General features: G+C 41.4%; 2 protein-coding genes across 4 annotated transcripts; both read left to right on the forward strand.

Moving 5' to 3' along the window:
* The first annotated feature begins 395 nt into the window (after positions 1–395).
* Positions 396–13,289, forward strand: LOC120048512 (protein LYRIC-like). 3 transcript variants are annotated; one of them, XM_038994565.1, is made up of 13 exons: positions 396–990; positions 1,164–1,283; positions 2,033–2,114; positions 4,281–4,481; positions 5,500–5,568; positions 5,791–5,949; positions 7,556–7,591; positions 8,174–8,236; positions 8,481–8,614; positions 9,218–9,334; positions 9,544–9,654; positions 9,881–9,998; positions 12,325–13,289. In XM_038994565.1, the coding sequence occupies exons 1-13, from the start codon at positions 658–660 to the stop codon at positions 12,390–12,392; spliced, it is 1,611 nt and encodes a 536-aa protein (XP_038850493.1). In that variant the 5' UTR covers positions 396–657; the 3' UTR covers positions 12,393–13,289. The 3 variants fall into 3 exon arrangements, with proteins under 3 accessions (XP_038850493.1, XP_038850494.1, XP_038850495.1); XM_038994566.1 differs by lacking the exon at positions 7,556–7,591 and having other exon boundaries at positions 397–990; XM_038994567.1 differs by lacking the exons at positions 7,556–7,591; positions 8,174–8,236 and having other exon boundaries at positions 397–990.
* A 644-nt stretch (positions 13,290–13,933) lies between these two features.
* LOC120048513 (lysosomal-associated transmembrane protein 4B-like) lies at positions 13,934–24,582 on the forward strand. The gene is made up of 7 exons (XM_038994569.1): positions 13,934–14,213; positions 14,987–15,098; positions 16,089–16,162; positions 16,538–16,660; positions 16,855–16,953; positions 19,750–19,845; positions 23,276–24,582. The coding sequence occupies exons 1-7, from the start codon at positions 14,121–14,123 to the stop codon at positions 23,357–23,359; spliced, it is 681 nt and encodes a 226-aa protein (XP_038850497.1). The 5' UTR covers positions 13,934–14,120; the 3' UTR covers positions 23,360–24,582.
* The last annotated feature ends 481 nt before the right edge of the window (positions 24,583–25,063 follow it).

A 25,063-nucleotide genomic window follows, 5' to 3' on the forward strand; every position in this document is an offset into this window, starting at 1 on the left:
TTGTTGTAGAATGTATTTCTGAATATGGTTTAAATCAATAACCTCACAATAAGTGCTAGGCATGCTGATAACCTGGTTTTGAGAATTTTAGACTGCAATGATTTAGAATGTGCAAATACATCCAACCATACAATAAAACAGGCCACAAATTCCACTTGACCAGGTGGACAGCTAAGGTTCAGTTTGGTTCAAGATATGTGATTTCACAATTGAGCATAGCTTTTAAATCAAATATACTGGTAACTAACCCCAATTAATCTGTTCTAGTCCAGGACCACCATTCTTTGTATGAGGAAATTCGTCATGACTTCAGAGGGACTCCTCCTTCCATGACGTTGCACCAATCGTAGAGCGGGATGCTGCTAAGCACTGCCTTTTTTTCTGTTGCTCCTTGAAATCAACCTTCTTGCTTTATCAGTGGGCAAGAAACCGGTTCATCAGTCATAAGAGCTGAACAAATAGCTAGCTATACGAGGCTAACCCATTTTGACGGACTCAAATGTTACATGAGTGACAGAGCTAGCTAACGTGTTAGCGGCTAGGTGGATGACAAGCTAGCGATGATCGTGGTTTTATTGTTTGCCCTGTCAAAACCGTTATTTTTAGCCAGCTAACGTTAACTTTAGCATATTCTGTCAATCATCGAGATCAACCCAAATGGCAGAGAACTGGCAGGACGCGACCTGTCAACAGGTCAAGTTGATAGCAGGTCGCCTGAATGAGCTTCTTTCCACTGGTCTAGACCTCTTGCACTCAGAACTCGGGGTGGATTTTGGAGTGAAGCCCGAGATTCCGCCATGGTTGATCATCTTAGCAGCGTGCATTGGGCTCGTGCTAATGGTGGCTATGTGGGCCTCCGCATGTCGCGGGCTCTTCAAGAAGCGACCGACCGTAATTGAAGTTGAGACCGTTGAAAGCACTAAACCAGCTCCTATCAAGGTGGCAAAAGCAGAGGAACCGAAAAAAACGAAAAGGAAACCTACAGAAAAGGTAACGTTTTCAATGTTGGCTTACTAGCTAATTTTGACAGCTCTGTCACAGTAGCGAGCTAGTAGTAGCCGACATTAGCATGATTAGGCTAGCTAGATTAACGTTAACCTGTCACATGAGCCAAACTAATATTTGTTTTTAAATTCAGCCTTGTCTTCTCTTTTGCCCCACAGAAATCACAGCCAAATGGTAGTGCAGTTGCTGAGCTACAAGAGGAAGTCAGAGTGACTGAAGAAGACAACCTGCCAGTAGTGCCACATCATTCTCAAATCAAGACAGAAAAGGCTTCTGAGGTAGGCCTAATGTTGCTTGTAGAGGCAAATGCTTGTATGCTATCCTGGGAGACTGTAGTGAAAGAGTTGAATCTGTTGTATACAAAATAATTTCAGATCTACTTGGTGATAGCTAGTTACATAATATCCCAACTTCTGCATTAAACATGCCTTGAAGATGAGAACCGGCCTTATGGCGTTTGTAGTGGAGTTTTACTAGTGATGATGTGGCTTTTAGACTAGAGGCCTGCCTCCCTTAGGACGCCTACTGTCCTGTGACGTGCGGTGTCTGGTTGCCAGATTTGAATTTGCAGATGTAGCAAATCCTAAAGGATGGGACCGATGGCTTCCTTACCTAGCTAGTGTCAAGTGTGGCTCCTCCATGATCAAATACAGCTCTCAACCCAGTTGACTGTCAGTCAATGCTCTTTATAGTTGTTTTTGGCATCAATCTGCTTTGAGGGGCTGACATTTAAAATATAATACTTTTTATTTGATTTATAGCATTTATATATATAGCCTATAAATGACATGTTAAAAGGCTCTTGGTAGACAGATTTAAGGGAACAGGATGGTGTATGTGATTTCATATATATATTATTTATTTATAAAAAAATTGACCTAGCTTGACAGTGTTGACTTGATTGAGTGACTTTAATAACATGGGGTTTCTGTTCTAATGGTGCAGGGGGCGATGAGTCTGTTACCACTTTCCCTTTCTTTGCCTTATAGCATTAATCCACCATACATGTTGAATTATATATGTTTAGGTAAAGAAGACCAAGAAGAAGCAGAAACAGGCAGTAAAGGAGGCTAAGACGGCTTCTTCTCGTGGCAAGGAATCAGAGGAAGGTACGCCATAAAGCACCACCACTAATATCACCAACTGTTTCAATCATTTGTGCCTAGCAAAGCGCAGTGGGGGCTTACATTTACAGATAATTATTACGTCCTTGCAGAGAAATTATTCATATTTTAACGTGTTAGACGACATCAATCATTCATGCATTCATAGACTATCTGACCAGGACTTACCAAACTTACCTTAACATTAGAATTATTCCACAAGACTGATGATGGATCAGCTAGAGAGATCACCTAGGTTACAAATATTGAGGCGGCTTATTCTAACGCCTAAATCAAATCCAAATCGATTTGATTTGATTTATTCTAACGCCTACCCTATAATAATGCACTAAATTCAGATTGTGCACATGTTACACCATGAAATGTATAGAAAAATGTATCGTAGCTTACAAATAGCTAAATAAAACTAAATTGTATTAACATGAAATTGATTTCCATATCATTAAAATATATACAGTTGAAGTCAGAAGTTCACATATACCTTACCCAAATACATTTAAACTCAGTTCTTCACAATTCCTGACATTTAATCTAATTAAAAATTCCCTGTCTTAGGTCAGTTAGGATCACCACTTTATTTTAAGAATGTGAAATGTCAGAATAATAGTAGAGAATTATTTATTTCAGCTTTTATTTCTTTCATCACATTCCAAGTGGGTCAGAAGTTTACATGCACTCAATCGGTATTTGGTAGCATTGCCTTTAAATTGTTTAACTTGGGTCAAACATTTCGGATAGCCTTCCACAAGCTTCCCACAATAAGTTGGGTGAATTTTGGCCCATTCCTCCTGACAGAGCTGGCGTAACTGAGTCAGGTTTGTAGACCTCCTTGCTCGCACACGCTTTTTCAGTTCTGCCCACACATTTTCTATAGGATTGAGGTCATGGCTTTGTGATGGCCACTCCAATACCTTGACTTTGTTGTCCTTAAGCCATTTTGCCACAACTTTGGAAGTATGCTTGGGGTCATTGTCCATTTGAAATACCTATTTGCGACCAAGCTTTAAGTTCCTGACTGATGTCTTGAGATGTTGCTTCAATATATCCACATAATTTTCTTTCCTCATGATGCCATATATTTTGTGAAGTGCACCAGTCCCTCCTGCAGCAAAGCACCCCCAAGTCATGATGCTGCCACCCCCGTGCTTCACGGTTGGGATGGTGTTCTTCGGCTTGTAAGCCTCCCCCTTTTTCCTCCACACATAACTATGGTCATTATGGCCAAACAGTTCTATTTTTGTTTCATCAGACCAGAGGGCATTTCTCCCAAAAAAGTACGAACTTTGTCCCCATGTGCAGTTGCAAACCTTAGTCTGGCTTTTTTTATGGTGGTTTTGGAGCAGTGGCTTCTTCCTTGCTGAGCGGCCTTTCAGGTTATGTCGATATAGAACTCGTTTTACTGTGGATATAGATACTTTGTACCCTTTTCCTCCAGCATCTTCACAATGTCCTTTGCTGCTGTTCTGGGATTGATTTGCACTGTTTGCACCAAAGTACGTTCATCTCTAGGAGACAGAACACGTCTCCTTCCTGAGCGGTATGACGGCTGCGTGGTCCCATGGTGTTTATACTTCCGTACTATTGTTTGTACAGATGAACGTGGTACCTTCAGGTGTTTGGAAATTGCTCCCAAGGATGAACCAGACTTGTGGAGGTCTACAATTTTTTTTTTGAGGTCTTTGCTGATTTATTTTGATTTTCCCATGATGTCAAGCAAAGAGGCACTGAGTTTGAAGGTAGGCCTTGAAATACATCCACATGCACACCTCCAATTGACTCAAATGATGTCAATTAGCCTATCAGAAGCCTCTAAAGCCATGACATAATTTTCTGTGATTTTCCAAGCTGTTTAAAGGCACAGTCAACTTAGTGTATGTAAACTTCTGACCCACTGGAATTGTGATACACTGAATTATAAGTGAGTGGTCTGAGGCAGTCATTAAATAACGAGCATTTTCAAGAGCAACTTTAGATATGATGGTGTTAGGAAACAGCTCGGAGATGTAACGGTGTTCCTAAGACGGTTCTAACGATGAACTTAGTCTGGGTCCGGGAAACCGGACCCAGAGCCTTGACATTCTAACAGTGGATTTGAACATGAGATGTAGGCCTATTTAACTTCTTCCCACTAACCATCCCCATGTCTATCAGTATTAGGCACCTGGGAGACCAAGATCAGTAACAAGGAGAAGCGTGAGCAACGCCGTAAAGACAAGACCTCCGGTGACGGGTCAGGGAGCCCTGGAGGAGTGGATCCTCTGCCTAGTACTCCTCCCACAGAGTCAACCAAGGCCAGCCCCAAAGCTGCAGCCCCTGGGTCTGGCTCTGAGAAGAAAGAAAAGAAGAAGAAAGGTAAAGCTAGCTAGGTCTATTTCCTTATGGTATACCTCTCTGCTGGCAAAAGGCGGCAGCTGAGCAGGCCTGAGCTTGGTTAAAGACTCACACACTTTCACAAACTTTCTGTAAACAGCAGTGGTGTAAAAATACTTTAAAGTACTACTTAATTAAGTAGTTTTTTGGGGTATCTGTACTTTACTTTACTATTTACATTTTTGACTACTTTTACTTCACTAGATTCTTTAAGAAAATATTGTACGTTTTACTCACATTTTCCTTGACACCCAAAAGTGCTCGTTACATTTTGAATGCTTAGCAGGACAGGAAAATTGTCAAATTTCTTGCACTTATCAACCGAACATCCCTGGTGATCCTTACTGCCTCTGATTTGGCGGACTCACTACACGCACATGCTTTGTTTGTAAATTATGTCTTAGTGTTGGAGTATTCCTGGCTTTCTGTAAATAAAAAATGAAAAAATAAAATGGTGCCATCTGGTTTGCTTAATATAAGGAATTTATACTTTTATTTTTGATACTTAAGTATATTTTAAACCAAATACTTTTAGATGTTTACTCAAGTAGAATTTTACTGGGTGATTTTTACTTGAGTCGTTTTTTTAAAGGTATCTTTACTTTTACTCAAGTATGACAGTTGACCAGGTGGACAGCTACGGTACTTTTTCCACCACTGGTAAACAGACTAATTTGGCATCCAGGGAGACTGCTACACTCTGTCTTCTCCTGTTATTGAGTTCTGCTGGTTCCCTGTTGGTCAGACCTGCTATAAGTACAGACCCTGGAGGACTCTGAGCCCAGAGAGAGAGGTGCTGCTTGTCAACTGCTCTGTTAGCCTAGAATCCAAACTGACATGCGTTTTACCACAAACAATAGAGAAACTGAGCATATCAGTTTGGATTCCATGCTACTGCTCTTTTTGTGTTGACCTGCTCTCCCTTTGCAAATAGGAAATATAAATGTATATGGAAATATAGCTACAGCCTTGCCTTTAAACATCACTGTTATTTCCCCAGGAGAATCCTCCAAAACCAAAGCTGAGAAAGCAGATGATGTCGCTGCTGTTGCCGTAGTCAGACCTCAAGGTAAAAAATACACATTCATTCAAATTAGCATCTGATTAAGGGTTAGGAGAGAGGTTCATGAAAGGGTGAAATCAAATAATTTCCCATTTTTAGAAAACAAATTAGCTACATGCTCTTACTTGTACAGTACTTGGTTGGAGTCCTTTTCTTTGGCACACTATTTAAAGTGGTGCCAATCTGTGGATGTTCTTGAAGGTTGTTAAATGTGTGTGTTTGTGTCAGCTATCAGCAGTGAGGAGGCTCTGGTAGTGACTGGAGAACGGCCTGACCTGGCTGTGACAGCCCAAGAGGCCCCAGCCCTTACCATTGTTCCTGATGAGGGGCACTGGACCACTCCTGAGAGCAACCAAGACACCGCTGTCTGGGGGCAGGAGACTGAAGGTAATGATAGTAGGAATATTTCCCTGGAATATACACTGCATATATACAGTCGTGGCAAAAAGTTTTGAGAATGACACAAATATTAATTTCCACAAGGTTTGCTGCTTCAGTGTCTTTAGATATTTTTGTCAGATGTTACTATGGAATACTGAAGTATAATTACAAGCATTTCATAAGTTTCAAAGGCTTTTATTGACAATTACATGAAGTTGATGCAAAGAGTCAATATTTGCAGTGTTGACCCTTCTTTTTCAAGACCTCTGCAATCCACCCTGGCATGCTGTCAATTAACTTCTGGGTCACATCCTGACTGATGGCAGCCCATTCTTGCATAATCAATGCTTGGAGTTTGTCAGAATTTGTGGGTTTTTGTTTGTCCCACCCGAGTCTTGAGGATTGACCACAAGTTCTCAATGGGATTAAGGTCTGAGGAGTTTCCTGGCCATGGACCCAACATATCGTTGTTTTGTTCCCCGAGCCACTTAGTTATCACTTTTGCCTTATGGCAAGGTGCTCCATCATGCTGGAAAAGGCATTGTTCGTCACCAAACTGTTCCTGGATGGTTGGGAGAAGTTGCTCTCGGAGGATGTGTTGGTACCATTCTTTATTCATGGCTGTGTTCTTAGACAAAATTGTGAGTAAGCTCACTCCCTTGGCTGAAAATGACTTTACCCCAGTCCTCAGCAGTCCAATCCCTGTACCTTTTGCAGAATATCAGTCTGTCCCTGATGTTTTTCCTGGAGAGAAGTGGCTTATTTGCTGCCCTTCTTGACACCAGGCCATCCTCCAAAAGTATTCGCCTCACTGTGCATGCAGATGCACTCACACCTGCCTGCTGCCATTCCTGAGTAAGCTCTGTACTGGTGGTGCCCCGATCCCACAGCTGAATCAACTTTAGGAGACGGTCCTGGCGCTTGCTGGACTTCCTTGGGCACCCTGAAGCCTTCTTCACAACAATTGAACCGCTCTCCTTGAAGTTCTTGATGATCTAATAAATGGTTGATTTAGGTGCAATCTTACTGGCAGCAATATCCTTGCCTGCGAAGCCCTTTTTGTGCAAAGCGAGGATGACGGCACGTGTTTCTTTGCAGGTAACCATGGTTGGCAGAGGAAGAACAATGATTCCAAGCACCACCCTCCTTTTGAAGCTTCCAGTCTGTTATTCGAACTCAATCAGCATGACAGAGTGATTTCCAGCCTTGTCCTCGTCAACACTCACACATGTGTTAACGAGAGAATCACTGACATGATGTCAGCTGGTCCTTTTGTGGCAGGGCTGAAATGCAGTGGAAATGTTTTTTGGGGATTCAGTTAATTTGCATAGCAAAGAGGGACTTTGCAAATAATTGCAAATCATCTTATCACTCTTCATAACATTCTGGAGTACCGGTATATGCAAATTGCCATCATACAAACTGAGGCAGCAGACTTTGTGAAAATTCATATTTGTCATTCTCTCAACTTTTGGCCACGACTGTACATATAATCAAATCAAACTTTATTTGTCATATGCAGGGGATACAGAAAAGTATACACAGTACAATTACATTTTTACTGGCAGGAGTTTTTTCACTGAGGTTTTATATTGCGATGTTGTGTTATTAGGAGGATGCATTGTCATTGATGCGGGGATAACATCAGGTAATGGACTGAATGTTCGTTGTATACTCCTGGTGTAGGATCACCTTTTGGCCTCTAAATGGCATGGTTTACAGTACAGACAAGTATACTGCCCTAAAAGGGCAAAATGCACAACCTATGAATTTGGTCAAAATATTTGATCTGTTATAATGGCCAGGTATATTATCTGATTAATGTGGTATTTAGCTTCCTGACACAAGAACAAGCCAGTTAATCAGAGTATATCATGGAGTATCAGAAATTGCTGTCTAGACAGAAAAAGACAAGTCAGTTTTGCCTTGTAGGGCAGTATAGATATTTAATCAGATTGTATAATATGAAAGAAATTAACTATTAAAGGATAAAAAAATCATATGGCAATATTAGTTTGAGTGTATTGGTGATAGTCTGCCATGAAGCCAAGTCTTTGTGTGCTCTGTCTAAAAACAATTGTGTTTTCACCCATGGAATTAGCTGTTAGGGGTTCAAAGGTTAGGGGGGTGGGATGACCTGAAATATTTTGCTTTCACAAAATGCTATGGTGTTTTCAAATGAAACACTACCATGCTTTTGTAAAAGCTTTTAGACGTGATTTGTTTTTAGAACCCCAGCTGCTGTGTCCCAGCCAGCCTAAGCCCCAAGTGCAAGACGAGTGGTCTGGTCTGAGTAAGTAAAACAAAACTTTACACTGGCAATAAAAGTCATATAGCATGGATTAGATAGAACAGGGCGTGGCACGTAATTGGTTATCTCGATCACATAATGAGTAGCTAATCGGGTTGCAAGGTGGTCTCTAGATCAGTGATTCTGCACAGTCCAACTGCATTGTAGTCAGTCTGTACCATGTGTTGTAAAGGTTGTGTATTTGTGATGTGTTTTAACTAGAGCTTTCCTCTGGATGTGTTTTCAGATGGTGATGGGTCTGCTGCTGCAGCAGACGGGTGCTCTGACTGGAATGCCCCAGCGGAGGGGTGGGCGAACTATGAGGAACTCCCTGCTCCAGTCGAGGCTGCCCCCGAGGAGCCCCTGTCAGAGACGGTCAAGGTTAGTCGCTAGTTGTGACATCACTTTTTAGGTGCCCCTCACGAGAGGTTTCTAACATCAAGGGCCTGTTCCTGGTTAAATAAATAACATGCTTTGTGTTTAAATACAATCTGGGGAAGTTGAGGAGAGAGAGAAACCATCTCCAGAGTTAAACAGAACAGAACAAAACAGAACAAGAGAGATGTCAGGGATTTAATTTAAATGTTGCATTTAAAAACCTCTAAATATAACCTTATGCATATGTGAGGATAGACTGACTGGTAGTGTGCACTACATCCTTGGAATATAACTAGTTTGACTGCAGTGCAACAGTTGCTTGTAAAGAGACCATGCTCTATCCTCTACAAGGTTCTGCACGGGTAATAGTAGTGATTTGGGGATTTTCATTTTTAAAGCCTCTGACGAACAAAACTGCACATTTTTAAATTTCAGGAGCCTTCTCATGTATAAAACATATCTGCTGCTTACTGTACGCACTCCCCTTGTTATTATTTTGACTTTTTAAGCTCAAATTGGGGAAAGGTTGTCAGATTAAGTTGATTTAGGTTGAGCAGTCTAGATCTGTCAAATATTTAGTTTTGTACTTTGAATGTTGTTTCACAGCAGGTATCTGATGAAGAGAGAGAAAAGGCGGAGCCTGCCGCTGATGGAACTGGTAAATCTAAAAAGAAGAAAAAGAAGAAGAAGAAGCCAGCTGAAGATGCTGTAGTTACTGGCCAGGTAACACCTTAGACTAAGCACTTACTGGATTCCTCCTTAACATTATTACGATGTTACTATAGTAATTAGTCTTATTACACAGGAATAGAGCAACTTAATTTAAACCGTTACCATCACTCATTAGAACTATATTGCTGAGTCCCTCATTGGGTTATTGCTACCTGTGACCTTCCTGATTGGCTCATATTTGGTCTGTCGGTTATTGACAGGAGTCAGAGGAGCCAAGTAAAAAGGTTGTTACTGAGGCCAAGGTGAAGAAGCAGCCAATCCAGGAGCCTGCTGCGCCTACTGTCCAGGCTGTCAACGCTGCTGCTGTGAAGGTTGGTGACACTGTTCTATTGACCTCAATGTCTGCGTCTCAAATGGCACCCTATTCCCTAATAGTGTACTACTTTTGACTAGGGCTCGTAAGGACAATAAAGGAATTAGGGTGCCATTTAGGACACTATTTCTGTCTGTTTAGGGGATCCCTGTTGGCCCAAGAGCACCCCCAGAGGCAGAAGTTCTTTATAGCCTCTTTAATTCCAAGGTTTCTTCTTCCTGCAGGCAAGAGTGGAGCAACCAGTGGTGGTTCAGAACACAGCCCCCATCGCACAAGTGCCACCCCAACCCGCAGAGACGAAGCCTACTGCCAAGCAGAACAGTCTACCTGCTCCAACACATAGTAAGTGTATCAGAACTAAATGTGAATCACACTGGAGTCTGGTCTAGCGGTAGTGTTGCAGACCCTGGACTACGTATCTCCGCCAGCAGCTGGGGTCCGATCCCTGCATACACCTTACTTCACTTTATACATTCCTCTATTCTGTATCCCCACTCATTTCTTGCTATACTATGATCACAATAGAAACACATTAATATTAAATGAGGAAAAGCTTTCCCTTGCCCTCAAACCATTCAGATCTAGACAAATTAGTGGGCTGCTTGTTGTTGTTCCTGGGCAGGGCTGCCATGTTGTGTGATTGATTGGGCCACCAAGCTGCCTGCTCACCTTCCTCCTAACCAGATGTCGACCCCTAGTTGTGGCAACATGTAGCTATTCATTTCTGGAGGCGTAGGAAGCAGCTAGGCCAGGTTATTACTACCAGATGTCACCTCTCTCCATTCAGTTTGATTGGCTATCCCAGCTCTGAACTAGCGCATCAGCCCTTCTCTTTAATGTATCAATCATACGGTTGCAAAATTTCGGTAAGTTTCCCAAAATTCTCAGATTTTCCTGAAATCCTATTTAGAAGATTCCTGGAATTAATTTTGGAATAAGAAGGGAGTCTGGGAATCCTCCAATGAGTGAAAGTTACAGAAATGTTGCAACCCTAAAAACACAAGGCTGTATACAGGCAGGGCTGCGGTTCTCTCTCAGCCTCCACTCAAATTTCTCTACAGCTGCACTGTTTCTCAATCCACTCCCGGAGTACCACACCTCCACGGGGTTGCACCTTTTTGTTCCACTCCAGTTAATATCCAAGCTGGAGGTCGACCGATTTAATCGGAATGGCCGATTTAATTAGTGCCGATTTCAAGTTTTCATAACAATCGGTAATCTGCATTTTTGGACACCGATTATGGCCGATTACATTGCACTCCACGAGGAGACTGCGTGGCAGGCTGACTACTTGTTACGCGAGTGCAGCAAGGAGCCAAGGTAAGTTGCTAGCTAGCATTAAACTTATCTTATAAAAAAAAATCAATCTTAACATAATCACTAGTTAACTACACATGGTTGATGATATTACTAGTTTATCTAGCTTGTCCTGCGTTGCATATAATCGATGCGGTGCCTGTTAATTTATCATCGAATCACAGCCTACTTCGCCAAACAGGGTGATTTAAGAAGCGCATTCGTGAAAAATGTGTACCTGACCATAAACATCAATGCCTTTCTTTAAAATCAATACACAAGTATATATTTTTAAAACTGCATATTTAGTTAATATTGCCTGCTAACATGAATTTCTTTTTACTAGGGAAATTGTCACTTGCGTTCTGTGCAAGCAGAGTCGGGGTATATGCAGCAGTTTGGGCCGCCTGGCTCGTTGCGAACTGTGTGTGAACCATTTCTTCCTAACAAAGACCGTAATTAATTTGCCAGAATTGTACATAATTATGACATACCATTGAAGGTTGTGCAATGTAAAAGCAATATTTAGACTTAGGGATGCCACGCGTTAGATAAAATACGGAACGGTTCCGTATTTCACTGAAAGAATAAACGTTTTGTTTTCTAAATGTTAGTTTCTGGATTTGACCATATTAATGACCTAAGGCTCATATTTCTGTGTGTTATTATGTTATAATCAAGTCTATGATTTGATAGAGCAGTCTGACTGAATGGTGGTAGGCAGCAGCAGGCTCGTAAGCATTCATTCAAACAGCACTTTCCTGCGTTTGCCAGCAGCTCTTCGCTGTGCTTCAAGCATTGCGCTGTTTATGACTTCAAGCCTATCAACTCCCGAGATTAGGCTGGCAATACTGGCAATGTTCTGAGCAAGGAACTTAAACGTTAGCTTTCTTACATAGCACATATTGCACTTTTACTTTCTTCTCCAACACTTTTTTTTTGCATTATTTAAACCAAATTGAACATTTTTAATTATTTATTTGAGACTAAATAGATTTTCTTGATGTATTATATTAAGTTAAAATAAGTGTTCATTCAGTATTGTTGTAATTGTCATTATTACAAATATATATAATAAATTTAAAAAATCGTCTGATTAATCGCTATCGGTTTTATTTGGTCCTCCAATAATCGGTATTGGCGTTAAATCATAATCGGTCGACCTCTAATCCAAGCCCTTGATTGGATGATTTAGGTGGTAGTACTGGGCTAGAACAAATGTTCACACTCTGGTGATCCTTCTGGAATGGATTCTACACACTTCCTTGTTCTAAAGTCCTATTTGTTTCTGTTTTTTATTTTTTACAACCTGTATCTTGTCTTAGGAGTCCTGTATTGTAAGACTTATCTCCCTGTGTGTTTTTCCCCATAGAGAAACCTGAAGAGAGCCAGCCTTCCAAACCAGTGATGAAGAAGAAGCGGGCAAGAAGAGAAACATGAATTGGAGTCATGTACATGAAGTGTTATGCAAAATATTTAGGATAAAACAGCTGTTCATCCTGTTTGTGCAACATTTAAATACTTGCTCTTTTAAAAAAACGGAAATATCAAACTTCTAAGTTCTGACCGGACAGCTTCATGTCCAAAATGCAGCCTGGTCAAGCAGACTGGATCTAGATTAACTGTAAAGCTAAATTCTGCGATTCTGATCAATATCGTAGTGTGGGCACATATGAAAACTGTTTTCCAATTCCAATGAATCTTTCGAACGATCATGTTTGATTAGACATCTAGAAAATGACTAATACATCCTGATTTAATAGTGATTGGAATGTTGTGGCTTTGAGATTAATATTATAGAGGAAGGGTCAGCTGAGTCACGTTAACATTACTGGCCTTTATTCTGCAGTCTTTGTTTGCTGTTTATATCGTTAACCATATTGGTGCAGTGACTCATGCTCAAAGGGTCAAGTACAACACTATAGAGTCGTGTTCAATAGGACACATGGTAGCAAACCGTTTTGAAAGGGAAAAACTAAATAAGCGATTGCTATCTGACAAGTTCAGGTAGTCCTCCCCGTTTCAGTCCATGTCGTACTGTTTGGTGCCTAATGAACACGACCCAAGGGAATCATGTTTAGCATTGGGATGCAGGTGGTGTTAGTGGTATCTCTGCTGTACATGGAAAAGAGACATACTTTCAGTTACTTGCTGTTATTTTAACCATCAGTGTTGTGCTCAGATGTGTAGTTGCTTCTACCATTGATGGCTGTGTTGTCCTGTCCACCCGTGGTTGATGATTCAAAAGTCCTTTACCTTTTGTAACCTCTTTGTAATAAAAACGCTTCAAGCCATATGTAAAAAATAATACAAAATAAAGGCCCTTTTCTATATTGATTTGTCCATTTTGTATTTCTATTGTTTTTCCTATTAATCGGTTGACTATTTTTCAGGTTTTTTTTTTAGCAACTGACTGGTGTGTAGTGAAAAGTAATGTTTAGTTCTGCTGTAGACAGGATGGTTTCAAACTGCTTTAATCAATGATTTACTTGTAATGATGCAGTAATCAGGAATACAATTTGATGCCTTAATTGGTTGGGTAATGTAGGCATGTGCTCTACCAACAGTTTTAATGTATTGTGTGTTATGTTGGACCATGTTTATTCTGCACCCTGAATCTTTCTCCACTTGTATTTGTTCCTCTGGAAATGTGAATTGCTTCCATTTCTCCTTATTGGGGACAGTAATGTCTGTTGAATTATTTAAATTGTGTTTGATACTTGTCCTTTACCTCTGTCTTTATTGTCAGAATGTTCCAAATGCAATAGATTCAAATATGCCCTTTATGTTAATTTCTACCATAAAGATCATAAAGGTATTATTGTGAAGTGTGAATATTCTTATTCAACATATCCCAATAAACATAGCAGGCAGCTACAGTGTAACTATTTAAATTTCCCGGCTTTGGTGAGGGATGATGGGAACATTATTCTCGAAACAACTAGTTACATCACCGGCTCTTGATCCTATCCAGCTCAGGTCACATGCTCCAATGTTTGCTACTTGCCTGAGTTGATCACTAGAGCCGGCGTGAGGCTGTTATCGCTAATTGCAGACGACACCGCGCTTGGCGGAGAAGAAATTCACTAAGATCTGTTTGGATTGTTTATCATTAACAGTTAGATATAGATATCTGTGAAGTGCCTCCTCATCCTTGGATTGTAAAATATGATTTCCCCGTGGGACCGATGGCATTCCACCAGATGCTGCCTGTGCTGTCATGTCCGCACGGGCACTGTCATCCTGGGGGTTTGGTATATGGTGAGCATTCACAGTCGCTATTATTCACATAACACTATTTAGATTGGCTCAACAACCAACAAAAACGGTATGTTATTATTTGTAGGACGTTTTTCCATGTTACATGTTTTTTTTATCCAGCAGAAAGTAGTCTCATTGTGATTGGCTGCAAGTGATAACATTTATTTAATGGATTGTTTTGTTAATTATGGACGAACAAGTTATTCCGCTAAGGAGTCCAGGAAGGGGTTAACGTAACCTAACACCAGTGGGAAAAAACGTTCATGAATTGTTCAGTACACTCAGCCCTATAGGACAGGTTACAGGTCTTGTGTCAGGTAGAAAGAAGCCTTTTAGGCTATGGCAATAATTAATTTTCCATTGTGCACGTAGGGCCTAGGGTATGTAGAATGAATTCAAAAGTTAACGCACCATTACTATCCTTGTGGAGAATTTCCTACACTCAGCCTACACTGCTGAGTTAGAGGTGGTTCACTCAAATTATAAAATGACTGTTTCCTTACCTGGAACACAGCCAAATAGTTCCTAAGTAAGGAATCCTATAATAAAGTAATTTGGGCGAGCAAGTTATCCCTTTTATAATAAAGGCTGAGCTATTATGTATCTGTATCCTCCTGTCAGTCTGACTGGTCCGGATGTCTTTGTGTTTAGCTGATCAATGCCATCAAATGCTTGTGGAGCCTTTCCTTCATGTTGAAGTTGATCTATTAATGTGTATCCTATTCCTATCTTGTTTGTCAGTCTAAATGTCCTTATGTGTTAATGTCCTTTAGCTGATCAATGCGGTGGTGTTACTCATCCTCGTCACGGCCCTGGGTGATCCTGACCAGTACCATCTGACCAGCGCTGAGCTGGCTAACGACTTAGATGACATGGATGACGCCAGTAAGTAGCCTACAGCTTTATGCTGGGATAGATGTGTGTGACGTTGCATAGGCCTGCCCACGCCTCCTTAGTAGCCTGACGGGCCAGTGTGTTTGTGCTCTAGCCAACTCCTCTGAGTCTGTTGTGTAATGTGATGACAACGATGGACACTACTATGGCGTTATGTATCAATGCCAAAACTACTGTTTTTATAAGTCACTTTATATCATTGAAAGCAGCCAATAGTCAGTATTTCTCTCACTTCACAATAAAGCAGATCAAATCTCTCAGTCCGTGGGCACACATGTCTAATGTTGAGTTGTGTTGGGTATTTTCACAAACTTGCTAAATCAGCTAGGTCTTGCCCAGGTTGGAAGTGAACTGTAGCGGGATATGCTGGCCAAATTGACATTTCTGCCATTGGCTGTCGGTACAGTAGTGTCTGATTGAAACTGACTGAGTTGACCCAGTTCCGGACAGATTAAGCGGTCCTGTGATCTCTTTTGCCATTGGTCCAACTGGCCCTGCATTAGGCAGGCCATAGAAATATAATTACTAGAACGGCCATCCCTGTTCAAATCAATGTGCCATGATAGGTGGAACTGCAAATTTCTACGAGGCAGGCAGTTCAGGCTAGTTACAGAACTAAAGCAGACTGGCTTTTGTTCTGTTCTGTTGGAGCAGACTACTGTGTTCTCTGGGCTGTGCACAGATGGACAGGATTACTGTGACGCTGACAGTCGGTGACATAGTATTTTTGTTTTCTGTGAAATCCACTCTGTCATAGTATCAAGATCAGGTTACATCTACACAGAGCAAGTTGGGTCATGTTCACATAATCAGTGTCAAACTAGGAATGAGCTGAGTTTTATTATAAGCTTATAAATTACTGAGATTAATTCAATCACCATCCAAGGACAAAACACCAAGTGATTTTCTCATCATTTGCTACAGTTATTAATTTATTTGAATGTAGACCTTGTATACAGTATGATTTCCCTTCTATTCCAGACATGTGTATTGCTTCAGCGATCTCGTTGCTGATGATACTAATTTCTGGGATGGCGACCTACGGTGCGTATAAGGTAAGCAAACGTCACATCAATAGCGTTCTGCTGTTGCTTGTACTGGTATACTATGTCTGCTCTCATAAGAATGAATACAGATGAAGACACTAGGAGGATCGTCCAAATATAGTTTAAACGTTATTGTCCAAATGTAGTTTAAAACAAAACGTTCAAATCAAGATTTACAGACATGGTCTTGAATGGCTGGGCCCCACTAGAGTAAGTTCACCAAACCTCCCACCAGAAACACATTGATTTACGTTTAATGCATCGGTCAGAACGTTTTGTTTGAATCTTAGTTTTTTCAGATAGATATATTAGTCTTTCCTGCAGCTGCAGCTCTTCAGATGCTATTCCCTCATGACTAACATAAAACTGGTTTTCCTGTTTCAGCAACATGCTGCTTGGATCATCCCATTCTTCTGCTACCTAGTATTTGACTGTGCCCTGAACACCCTGGTGGCTGTTAGTATTGTGGTCTACCCCAACACCATACAAGATTACCTCCAACAGCTGGTAAGAAGGACTCCAAAGTCAAACTCTTATTCTAATAAAGTGCCTGACATGACACTCTATTGCCTGTATAATGCACTAGATAGTGCACCATATAAGGAATTGGGTGCCATTTTGGATGTAGCCACCACACTCTCTACCCCCAATCTCACTGCAGCTGATGTTGTCTGTCTGACTGTCTGGTGTCACCCTCACAGCCTGAGAACTTCCCCTACAAAGAGGACATCATGGCCATGAGCAACGTGTGCCTGGTCTTCATCGTGCTCCTCTTCATCGGATGCATTCTCACCTTCAAGGTAACTGCTACTGAACTGACACACACACACGCAAATTTCCCTACCACAGATTCCTAACACATTGTATAATTTGTGTTACTTACTGTATGAGTGACAAAACAGTGCTTATGCTGTATGAGAGGAAAATGATGTTCATCTGGGGAAGTTATTCAGGTTATTTTTATGGCAGAAACCCTTGCGGATGGACAGAGGATTCTGCAGCGGTTCAAACATCTGGCAGGAGCCATTTCACAAGGCTGTTGTTTTCATAACACTATAATGGGAGCCATTGAGGCAGTACCCTCGTCAGTGTTGCTCTTGGCCCATCCAGGTTAGAGAGCTTTCACATGATGCCTACGTCCCACCACACTATACAACTCTGTTTCATGGCATTGTAAAAGCCCCTCTAAATGGCCTGCTAGTTCTATTAGGCTGCTGCTACAGAACTCCTGTGTCGTACAAAGACCATCCAGATGGAGGGAAACAGATTGAGAGAAAGAGGATGTGGTTTATTTTGATAGACTTCAGTAAGGCTCTGTGTCACCATGTAAAACTGTGGAGATGCCTTACTGAGAGCATCTTAATGCAAATATGCTATAATAATGAGGATGACCACACGTTTCTATTACTTCTGGTCCAATCCAAAAGTAAGGGTTGATACGTAGCTCAGCTGTCAGTGGGTGATAATTGTTCTGTATAGATGTTGCTACCTCTACCAGCATATCATCCACAGAGGATTGACGATTGTATGTGAGTTTAGCACGTTGAGTAATGTCTTTTGGAATCTCTTCCAGAATGTCTATAGACAGTATATACCATATGGAGGTCTACAGTTTTTACTGCATATTCTTGAAGAGCCCGTAAAATTGACAGAGGTGTCAATTCATTGAAGTGGTGTGTGCAGTGGGATATATAGTGCATTCAGAAAGTATTCAGACCCCTTCACTTTTTCCACATTTTATTCTAAAATTGATTTAATAAAACATTTTCTTAAGCAATCTACACACAATACCCCATAATGGCAAAGCGAAAACAGGTTTTTAGAAATGTTTGCACATTTATTAAAAATAAAAAACAGATACCTTATTTACATAAGTATTCAGACCCTTTGCCATGAGACTCGAAATTGAGCTCAGGTGCGTCCTTTTTCCATTGATCATCCTTGAGATGTTTCTACTATTTGATTGGAGTCCACCTGTGGTAAATTCAATTGAATGGACATGATTTGGAAAGGCACACACCTGTCTATAAAAGGTCCCACAGTTGACAGTGCTTGTCAGAGCAAAAACCAAGCCATGAGGTTGAAGTAATTGTCCGTAGAGCTCCGAGACAGGATTGTGTCGAGGCACAGATCTGGGGAAGGGTTCCAAACATTTCTGTAGTATTGAAGGTTCCCAATAACACAATTGCTCCACCATTCTCAATTGGAAGAAGTTTGGAACCACCAAGACTCTTCCTAGAGCTGGCCGCCCGGCCAAACTGAGCAATCGGGGGAGAAGGGCCTTGGTCAGGGAGGTGACCAAGAATCCGATGGTCACTTTGACAGTGCTCCAGAGTTTCTCTGTGGAGATGGGAGAACCTTCCAGAAGGAGAACCATCTCTGCAGCACTCCACCAATCAGGCCTTTATGGTAGAGTGGCTAGACGGAAACCACTCCTCAGTAAAAGGCACATGACAGCACACTTGGAGTTTGCCAAAAGGCATCTAATGAACTCTCAGACCATGAGAAACAAGAATCTCTGGTCTGATGAAACCAAGATTGAACTCTATGGCCTGAATGCCAAGCGTCACGTCTGGAGGAAACCTGGCACCATCCCTACAGTGAAGCATGGCGGTGGCAGCATCATGCTGTGGGGATGTTTTTCAGTGGCAGGGAATGGGAGACTAGTCAGGATCGAGGCAAATCTGAATGGAGCAAAGTACAGAGGTCCTTGATGAAAACCTGCTCCAGAGCACTCAGGACCTCAGACTGGGGCGAAGGTTCACCTTCCAACAGGACAATGACCCTAAGCACACAGCCAAGACAACGCGGGAATGGCTTTGGGACAAGTCTCTGAATGTCCTTGAGTGGCCCAGCCAGAACCCGGACTTGAACCCGACCTGAAAATAGCTGAGCAGCGACCCTCCCCATCCAACTTGAGAGAGCTTTAGAGAATCTGCAGAGAAGAATGGGAGAAACTCCCCAAATGTAGGTGTGCCAAGCTTGTAGCGTCATACCCAAGATGACTCAAGGCTTTAATCGCTGCCATTAGGTGCTTCAACAAAGTACTCAGTAATGGGTCTGAAAACATATGTAAATGTTATATATAGAAATGTGCAAATTCTAAAAACCTGTTTTTGCTCTGTCATTATGGGGTATTGTGTGTAGATTGATGGGGAGGGGGCAATTTAATCCATTTTAGAATAAGGCTGTAACGTAACAAAATGTGGAACAAGTCAAGGGGTTTGAATACTTCCCGAATGCACTGTGTATATATACAGCTGAGCTCAGTCCTAGTCTGTTTTATAGGTGCCAACTGGTTTACCAGATGATGTTGTTTGGCTGGACAGGACAGAACCCCAGAAAGCTACCTGAGCTTGTTTTTGTGCCACTCTCCTGAAGGAGCTGTACTATACTATACCTTTCTGCAATGGACTGGACATTGAGTCTTGTAGTTTTGTGAATGAATGAAACCCCTCTGCATTTGGCTGGATATTGAATCTTAATGCTTTCTGAATTTATTAATATTTAGCCTTTGACAGATACTGTACCTTAACTTTATCAGCAGTTGACATTTCTTTTCTTTTATGTCTTTGATAATGGTTTTCCCTTTGCAGGCGTACCTGATAGCGTGTGTGTGGAACTGCTACCGGTATGTGCGTGCAAGAAGCACCACAGAAGTCCTGATATACGTCACTACTAATGACACCACGGTAAGTCACAGGACACACGCATCTATTTCAATTGCTGTACAGTACATAAATTACAATTCCTACATTATGACATGGTGGGTTCGTTTTTTTATTTTCTACCAGTCTGCTGTAGTTACTACAGGGTAATTCAATGTAGTATATTTCCTCTGTTCAGTTAGTTGGGTTTGAAAGAAACTGATATATACTCAAGACAAACCACCTCTGTGAATGCTAACCACCTTTTTGACAGTTATATTTTTCCAGAAATATCGACATTGCATTTACTCCTACAATAATATGTTGTAATTTCCAACTCAAACAGCAGCTGAAAAAATATACTGTTTCTGTTATTCACTCTAACCCTTTGCTTGCAAAGTTGAAAACAATCTAGATGTTTACCAGTGCTGTACTGTCATAATATATATCTTTGTATTCATATGATACATCTCATCTATTCTATAATTACCCATCCCTCCCTTCCTCATAAACTCCCTCTGCTTTGTGCTTTTCATTCTGGAGAAATCTTTAGATAAATGTTTTTTATGATAGATTTATCTCGGTGTGATGCTATTGTGTGTTTACAAAGAAAACATAGAAACCTCACATCCAATGGAAAAAGGATTCACTTATTCCAGGTCACGGATCAGGTTCATATTATGCGTAGGTTAGGTTCCCCTCAAGACGGTGAGGGAGAGCACATTCCAACAGTAAAGCCATCATGTCAGAGTAGGAAGGGAGTATAAAGTTGTAGTAAGTTGGGCTGTAGTAAAGGGCTTTGCGTGGATGAGGCTCCAGTCCACACTGGAAAACTCATTAATATGGATACAGTACATTGGCCACCTACTCAATGAAAAGATCTCGGTCTGTCTCTCTCTCTCTCCTACTGGTATCATATAGCCCAAGCTTGGCCACCTGGTCGCTTATCCTCTGCTTCCGCTGCAGATATTACAAAACGTTATCCACTGTTGAACCAGGGGAGGGGAGAAATACAGCCTGAAAACATGGCAAGGATCTAGTTTAGCGATCAGACCATTGCAGCACTGCTCATCCAGCTAGCCTGGGGGAAGAGGATTACTGTGTGATGTCACAATGCAGGTGTAGGAGAGGAGAGTGAGGAGTTGTCAGAACAGTGTTTGTACCTCAAAGATGAGTCAGAACAATACCATTATCAGGACTTTTTGTTCTACCAGTATGTGTCACTATACAATGTTGTAATTGACAAGAGTTTGATATCTAAAAGGGATGAAGTAGGCTTATGTAAATTCGATTTTTATTTGTCCCCAGAATATAAACCTTACATTCCAAGCCACTACGAATGGTTCATGATGCTCATGGTTTGTTTTGAACATGGAGAGCACGGGTCGGCTATAGGTGGCCCGCAAGTTTTTACTGTTTCAGCTTAAAATGCACAATCTCTTTTTGGGCTTAGTTGTGGTCAATTTACAGCGTACAAATTATTTTTATGTACCGGCCCCCAGACCATCCCCTCCGACCAAAAATCGGAATCTAGTTTTTGTACCATGTTGTGTTGCTACTGTGTTGTTGTCATGTTGTGTTGCTACCATGCTGTGTTGTTGTCTTAGGTCTCTATTTATGTAGTGTTGTCTCTTGTCATGATGTGTGTTTTGTCCTACATTATTATTTTTTTATCCCCCGTCCCCGCAGGAGGCCTTTTGCCTCTTGGTAGGCCGTCATTGTAAATAAGTATTTTTTCTTAATTGACTTGCCTATTTAAAGAAAAAAGAATTGCCTACCCCTGATGTAGAGGAATGACGTGATGTTTTGGTCTAGAGAAGCTGAGGCCCTTCTGGTCCTCCTGATGTGTAAAACACCTTAGCTATAAAGGGACTGGACGAGACTGCTCTTTTTAACCATTAAAATCATTAGTCAAATGTGCTAGAAAAACAACATACTGCCTGCCATGCTTTCAGTAGGTCTAGGCTTTTCAATTAAGGCTTTCAACTTGCCCACTGCAAGTGGTCAGACAATATTCTGGTAGACCACCAGTCTACGGGAGTGTTCTGATTCCCTACTTCTCTCCTGAAGTTTGAACTCCCTTACTCCCCTCCTGAACTTAAATGCTGTCGATTGAGGGATTTAGAGGAAGTTTCCTACACCAGTCCATTCCTTTTAAATCTATAGTGGGGATTGACCGACTGCACACTTCATGTATAAAGGTAGACTGCAGCCATCTGTGTATTATTGACAGGTTATTATAATCAGGGATACTGCATTGCCTTCCGACAGGTGGCGTCACTCCTACACGACGCTAAGCCCTCGATCAGAGCAGATGGAGTCGCGCTATCTGACGTAAGACAATATTGGGGATAGCCTACTGTAGATGTGATGTCTTCCACATTAGGAAAGTCGGTATGTCTGGACTGAGCGGAGCCACCGAGGGGGCGGTTTTCCAGACACACATTGCTTTTTAGTCCAGGACTAGACCTAATCTGTGTCCGGGAAGCCACCCCGTGAAGTATAGCTTCAGGACATTAAGCACAATGTGTAGTGTTAAATCACTGGTCTGAGATCAGAAAGGTCCACCATGACATGGACTCCTGTTTGGACTGTAATGCCATTATGCCCCTAACCAGTGCCTTACTGTTGTGTGTGAGGATGACAATGGCATACTCTAACCATATTTTACAGTATCCTCTGCCGGTGTTGTCCAGCGAAAATGCATTGAATCATAGATGTTGCCTACAGTATGTCTCTGTGTCAGTAGGAAAACCAGGATGGGTTACATACATCTGAGACACACACACATGGCCAGACATTTCCCATGATAGTATTTGGTTGGTTCCCCAGAGAGAGTGTAGTAGTCTGAAGAAAGGACATCTGAGACTGAGTTGTACTTTACCTCATCAAAGACATAGAGGAACTGGCTGACTGAACCTGACTCATGTCAGTCAGATAGGATGTGAATGTGGTCTGCAGTGGACTTGCCTTGCTGCCTGAGAACCACAGTCACAGCCTGGAATCCAAACTGAATATCACTCTGTTTCACTTCACTGATTTCAGTCTGGACCTGCTCCAATAGATTTGGACCACATTCATGACCCTCTATAGATTTGGCCTCTCGATAAACTTGCACCATATTCATTCACGGTCTCCCTTTCTCCCTCTTCGTCTTCTCTCTGTTCTCCCATCCAGACTATTATATAATCATTACAGATCTGTTTTGAAATCCTCTGTCATCCTCTTTATATATGACCATCGTGTCACTTCTGGGAGCTCACACTATTTTCACTTTATCCTCAAGAGTATATTTGACCAACTGCTGTTTGACCAACTACCAATATGCAGCCTACTATATTACTGCTTGTAGTTTTTGCCAGTGACAAAAAACAATATATTCTAACCATGTTAAACAGTTTTGAACACTTTGTGTTCTGTTGTCAGTCACACATTAAAAGACTCTGGTCTTGATCACCCTTTTCTGTATTCCCAGGTACTGTTACCCCCATACGATGACACCATGTCTATTCCATCCAAGAACGCTCCTCCCCCCTACGGGGCACCCTACATAGCATGAAGAACCTGGGCCGCTGTTCTGCTGACCGACTGGACCCCTTGTTACTACAGCAACCTGACATTCCAACCAGACCTGGGTCAACAAATATGATTTGGTTTCTTTCCAATACACTATGCATTTTATAGTTGGCATTTGATAACTGTCACACTGGGTGTGTGGTGTTAGCAGTATTTTAATGAAGTTTTAAAATATATATACTTTGACCCAGGCCCCAATACTACTGATTCTTTCCAAAACATTTAACCTACACACATTTACTTACTTACCTGTTACTGTGATACTGTTTAACATTGTACTGTTTATTTGGAGTTATTTATTTTCACTGATCTACAGTTGAAATATCGAGCAGGGAAGTGATATGCAACAAAGTTAAAATATGAGAGCGCTAGTAGTGAGTGTAATAGCGGATATATTTTTCTTGCTTGTACTAAACTGTGCTTCTACATGTTCTCTACTGTCAGTCCTAGTCCAAAGGCCACCCACCAGAAACGTGTTTCCATTGTCTATGAAGCAAGTACTTGTGAGAGACCTACACAAATCAAATCAGGCACTGCAACCCCCCCCCCCCAGAAAAAAATATATTGATGATTTAGGCTGGTCCCAGATCTGTATGTGCGTTGTCATGTATGGCATGACGATTAGAGTCAGAGGAGTTGGCTAAAGCACACACAGATCTGAAAACAGGGAAATGAGGATTGTATCCTCGACTCAAAATATTTATTTGTTCTGCCCATGATCACTGTTCGTTGTTGGATTGCCTTTACAAACAACTTCCTTTCTGATAGGGTGCACTGAGAGAATGTATGAAGTGTTGCTATGCACGGAAGGATTCCAAAGATTCAAAGCACCTGCCTGTAATCAACTGAGATGATCGAAGCGCAGAAGTCATATCACCAAGTTACTCGTACGTTATTGTTTAGTGTGTATAGAAAACTGTCATTATCCTGAATTATTACAACAGGACTGTGTTGAGTTGACCTTTATTTTAAAGGTTGAGTTTTAGGACTTGTACATTTGCTCTTATGTCTGTGTTGATTCCAATAAAGGAAAAAGTGGTGGTCCTGTTTTTTCAATTAAGCCAATGTAAGCGGACTGGTCTGCTCTGCCGGATGCAGTTATTGGCAAGCTGAGGACTCAGTCACATTTAACCGTCTGCTGCTGCAGCATAAAAAGACACTGAAGTTATATTTATTTGTCCATTAAAAACACATTTAATTGACGGACAGATCTTGTGCTTTTATTTTGGATTCATAAGTATGCTGTTTGTTGTATTTACTGTGCATCTCATTTTACTATGTTGTACACTTTATCACTTCTAAGGCAGGGGCTACGGTTCTGTTTTTCAAAAGGGGTTTGAGACAAATCCAGTATAGTATTATTGTGTTACATTACATCACTGCTTGGTAGGCCTATGAGATGACAACCAAAGGGAAAAGTCAAGGACTAAAAGGCCTAGTTTTTTCTTCGACTGGCACTAATTCTGTCATTTCCTTACCTCATAAACCTGAATAACGGAAATTCTCTAGGAAACTTGGAAACTATTTGGCAATTGACTTTAAGAGCTGTTAGGGCCATAACGTTGTCATTGTAAGACAGGTAGTCTGTTTTCAGGACGATTGACGTTAAGAGCACTGAAAGCACTGCTTCAGACCCCTTTTCCATAAACTGCTGCCTTACTGTTTCCTTCTGTTCATTGTGGGGAGT

This window comes from Salvelinus namaycush, chromosome 5, assembly GCF_016432855.1.
Source record: "Salvelinus namaycush isolate Seneca chromosome 5, SaNama_1.0, whole genome shotgun sequence".
NCBI lineage: Eukaryota > Metazoa > Chordata > Actinopteri > Salmoniformes > Salmonidae > Salvelinus > Salvelinus namaycush.

What these genes read in the sequence shown, in the direction of transcription:
- LOC120048513 (XM_038994569.1), top strand. Translation starts at nt 14,121, where the DNA reads ATGATTTCCCCGTGGGACCGATGGCATTCCACCAGATGCTGCCTGTGC. An exon ending in AGATGACATGGATGACGCCA is followed by an intron (nt 15,099 to 16,088) that starts GTAAGTAGCCTA and finishes CTTCTATTCCAG; the next exon opens with ACATGTGTATTGCTTCAGCG. An exon ending in AAGATTACCTCCAACAGCTG is followed by an intron (nt 16,661 to 16,854) that starts GTAAGAAGGACT and finishes TCACCCTCACAG; the next exon opens with CCTGAGAACTTCCCCTACAA.
- LOC120048512 (XM_038994565.1), top strand. Translation starts at nt 658, where the DNA reads ATGGCAGAGAACTGGCAGGACGCGACCTGTCAACAGGTCAAGTTGATA. An exon ending in TGCCGTAGTCAGACCTCAAG is followed by an intron (nt 5,569 to 5,790) that starts GTAAAAAATACA and finishes TGTTTGTGTCAG; the next exon opens with CTATCAGCAGTGAGGAGGCT. An exon ending in CTGGGGGCAGGAGACTGAAG is followed by an intron (nt 5,950 to 7,555) that starts GTAATGATAGTA and finishes TTGTGTTATTAG; the next exon opens with GAGGATGCATTGTCATTGAT.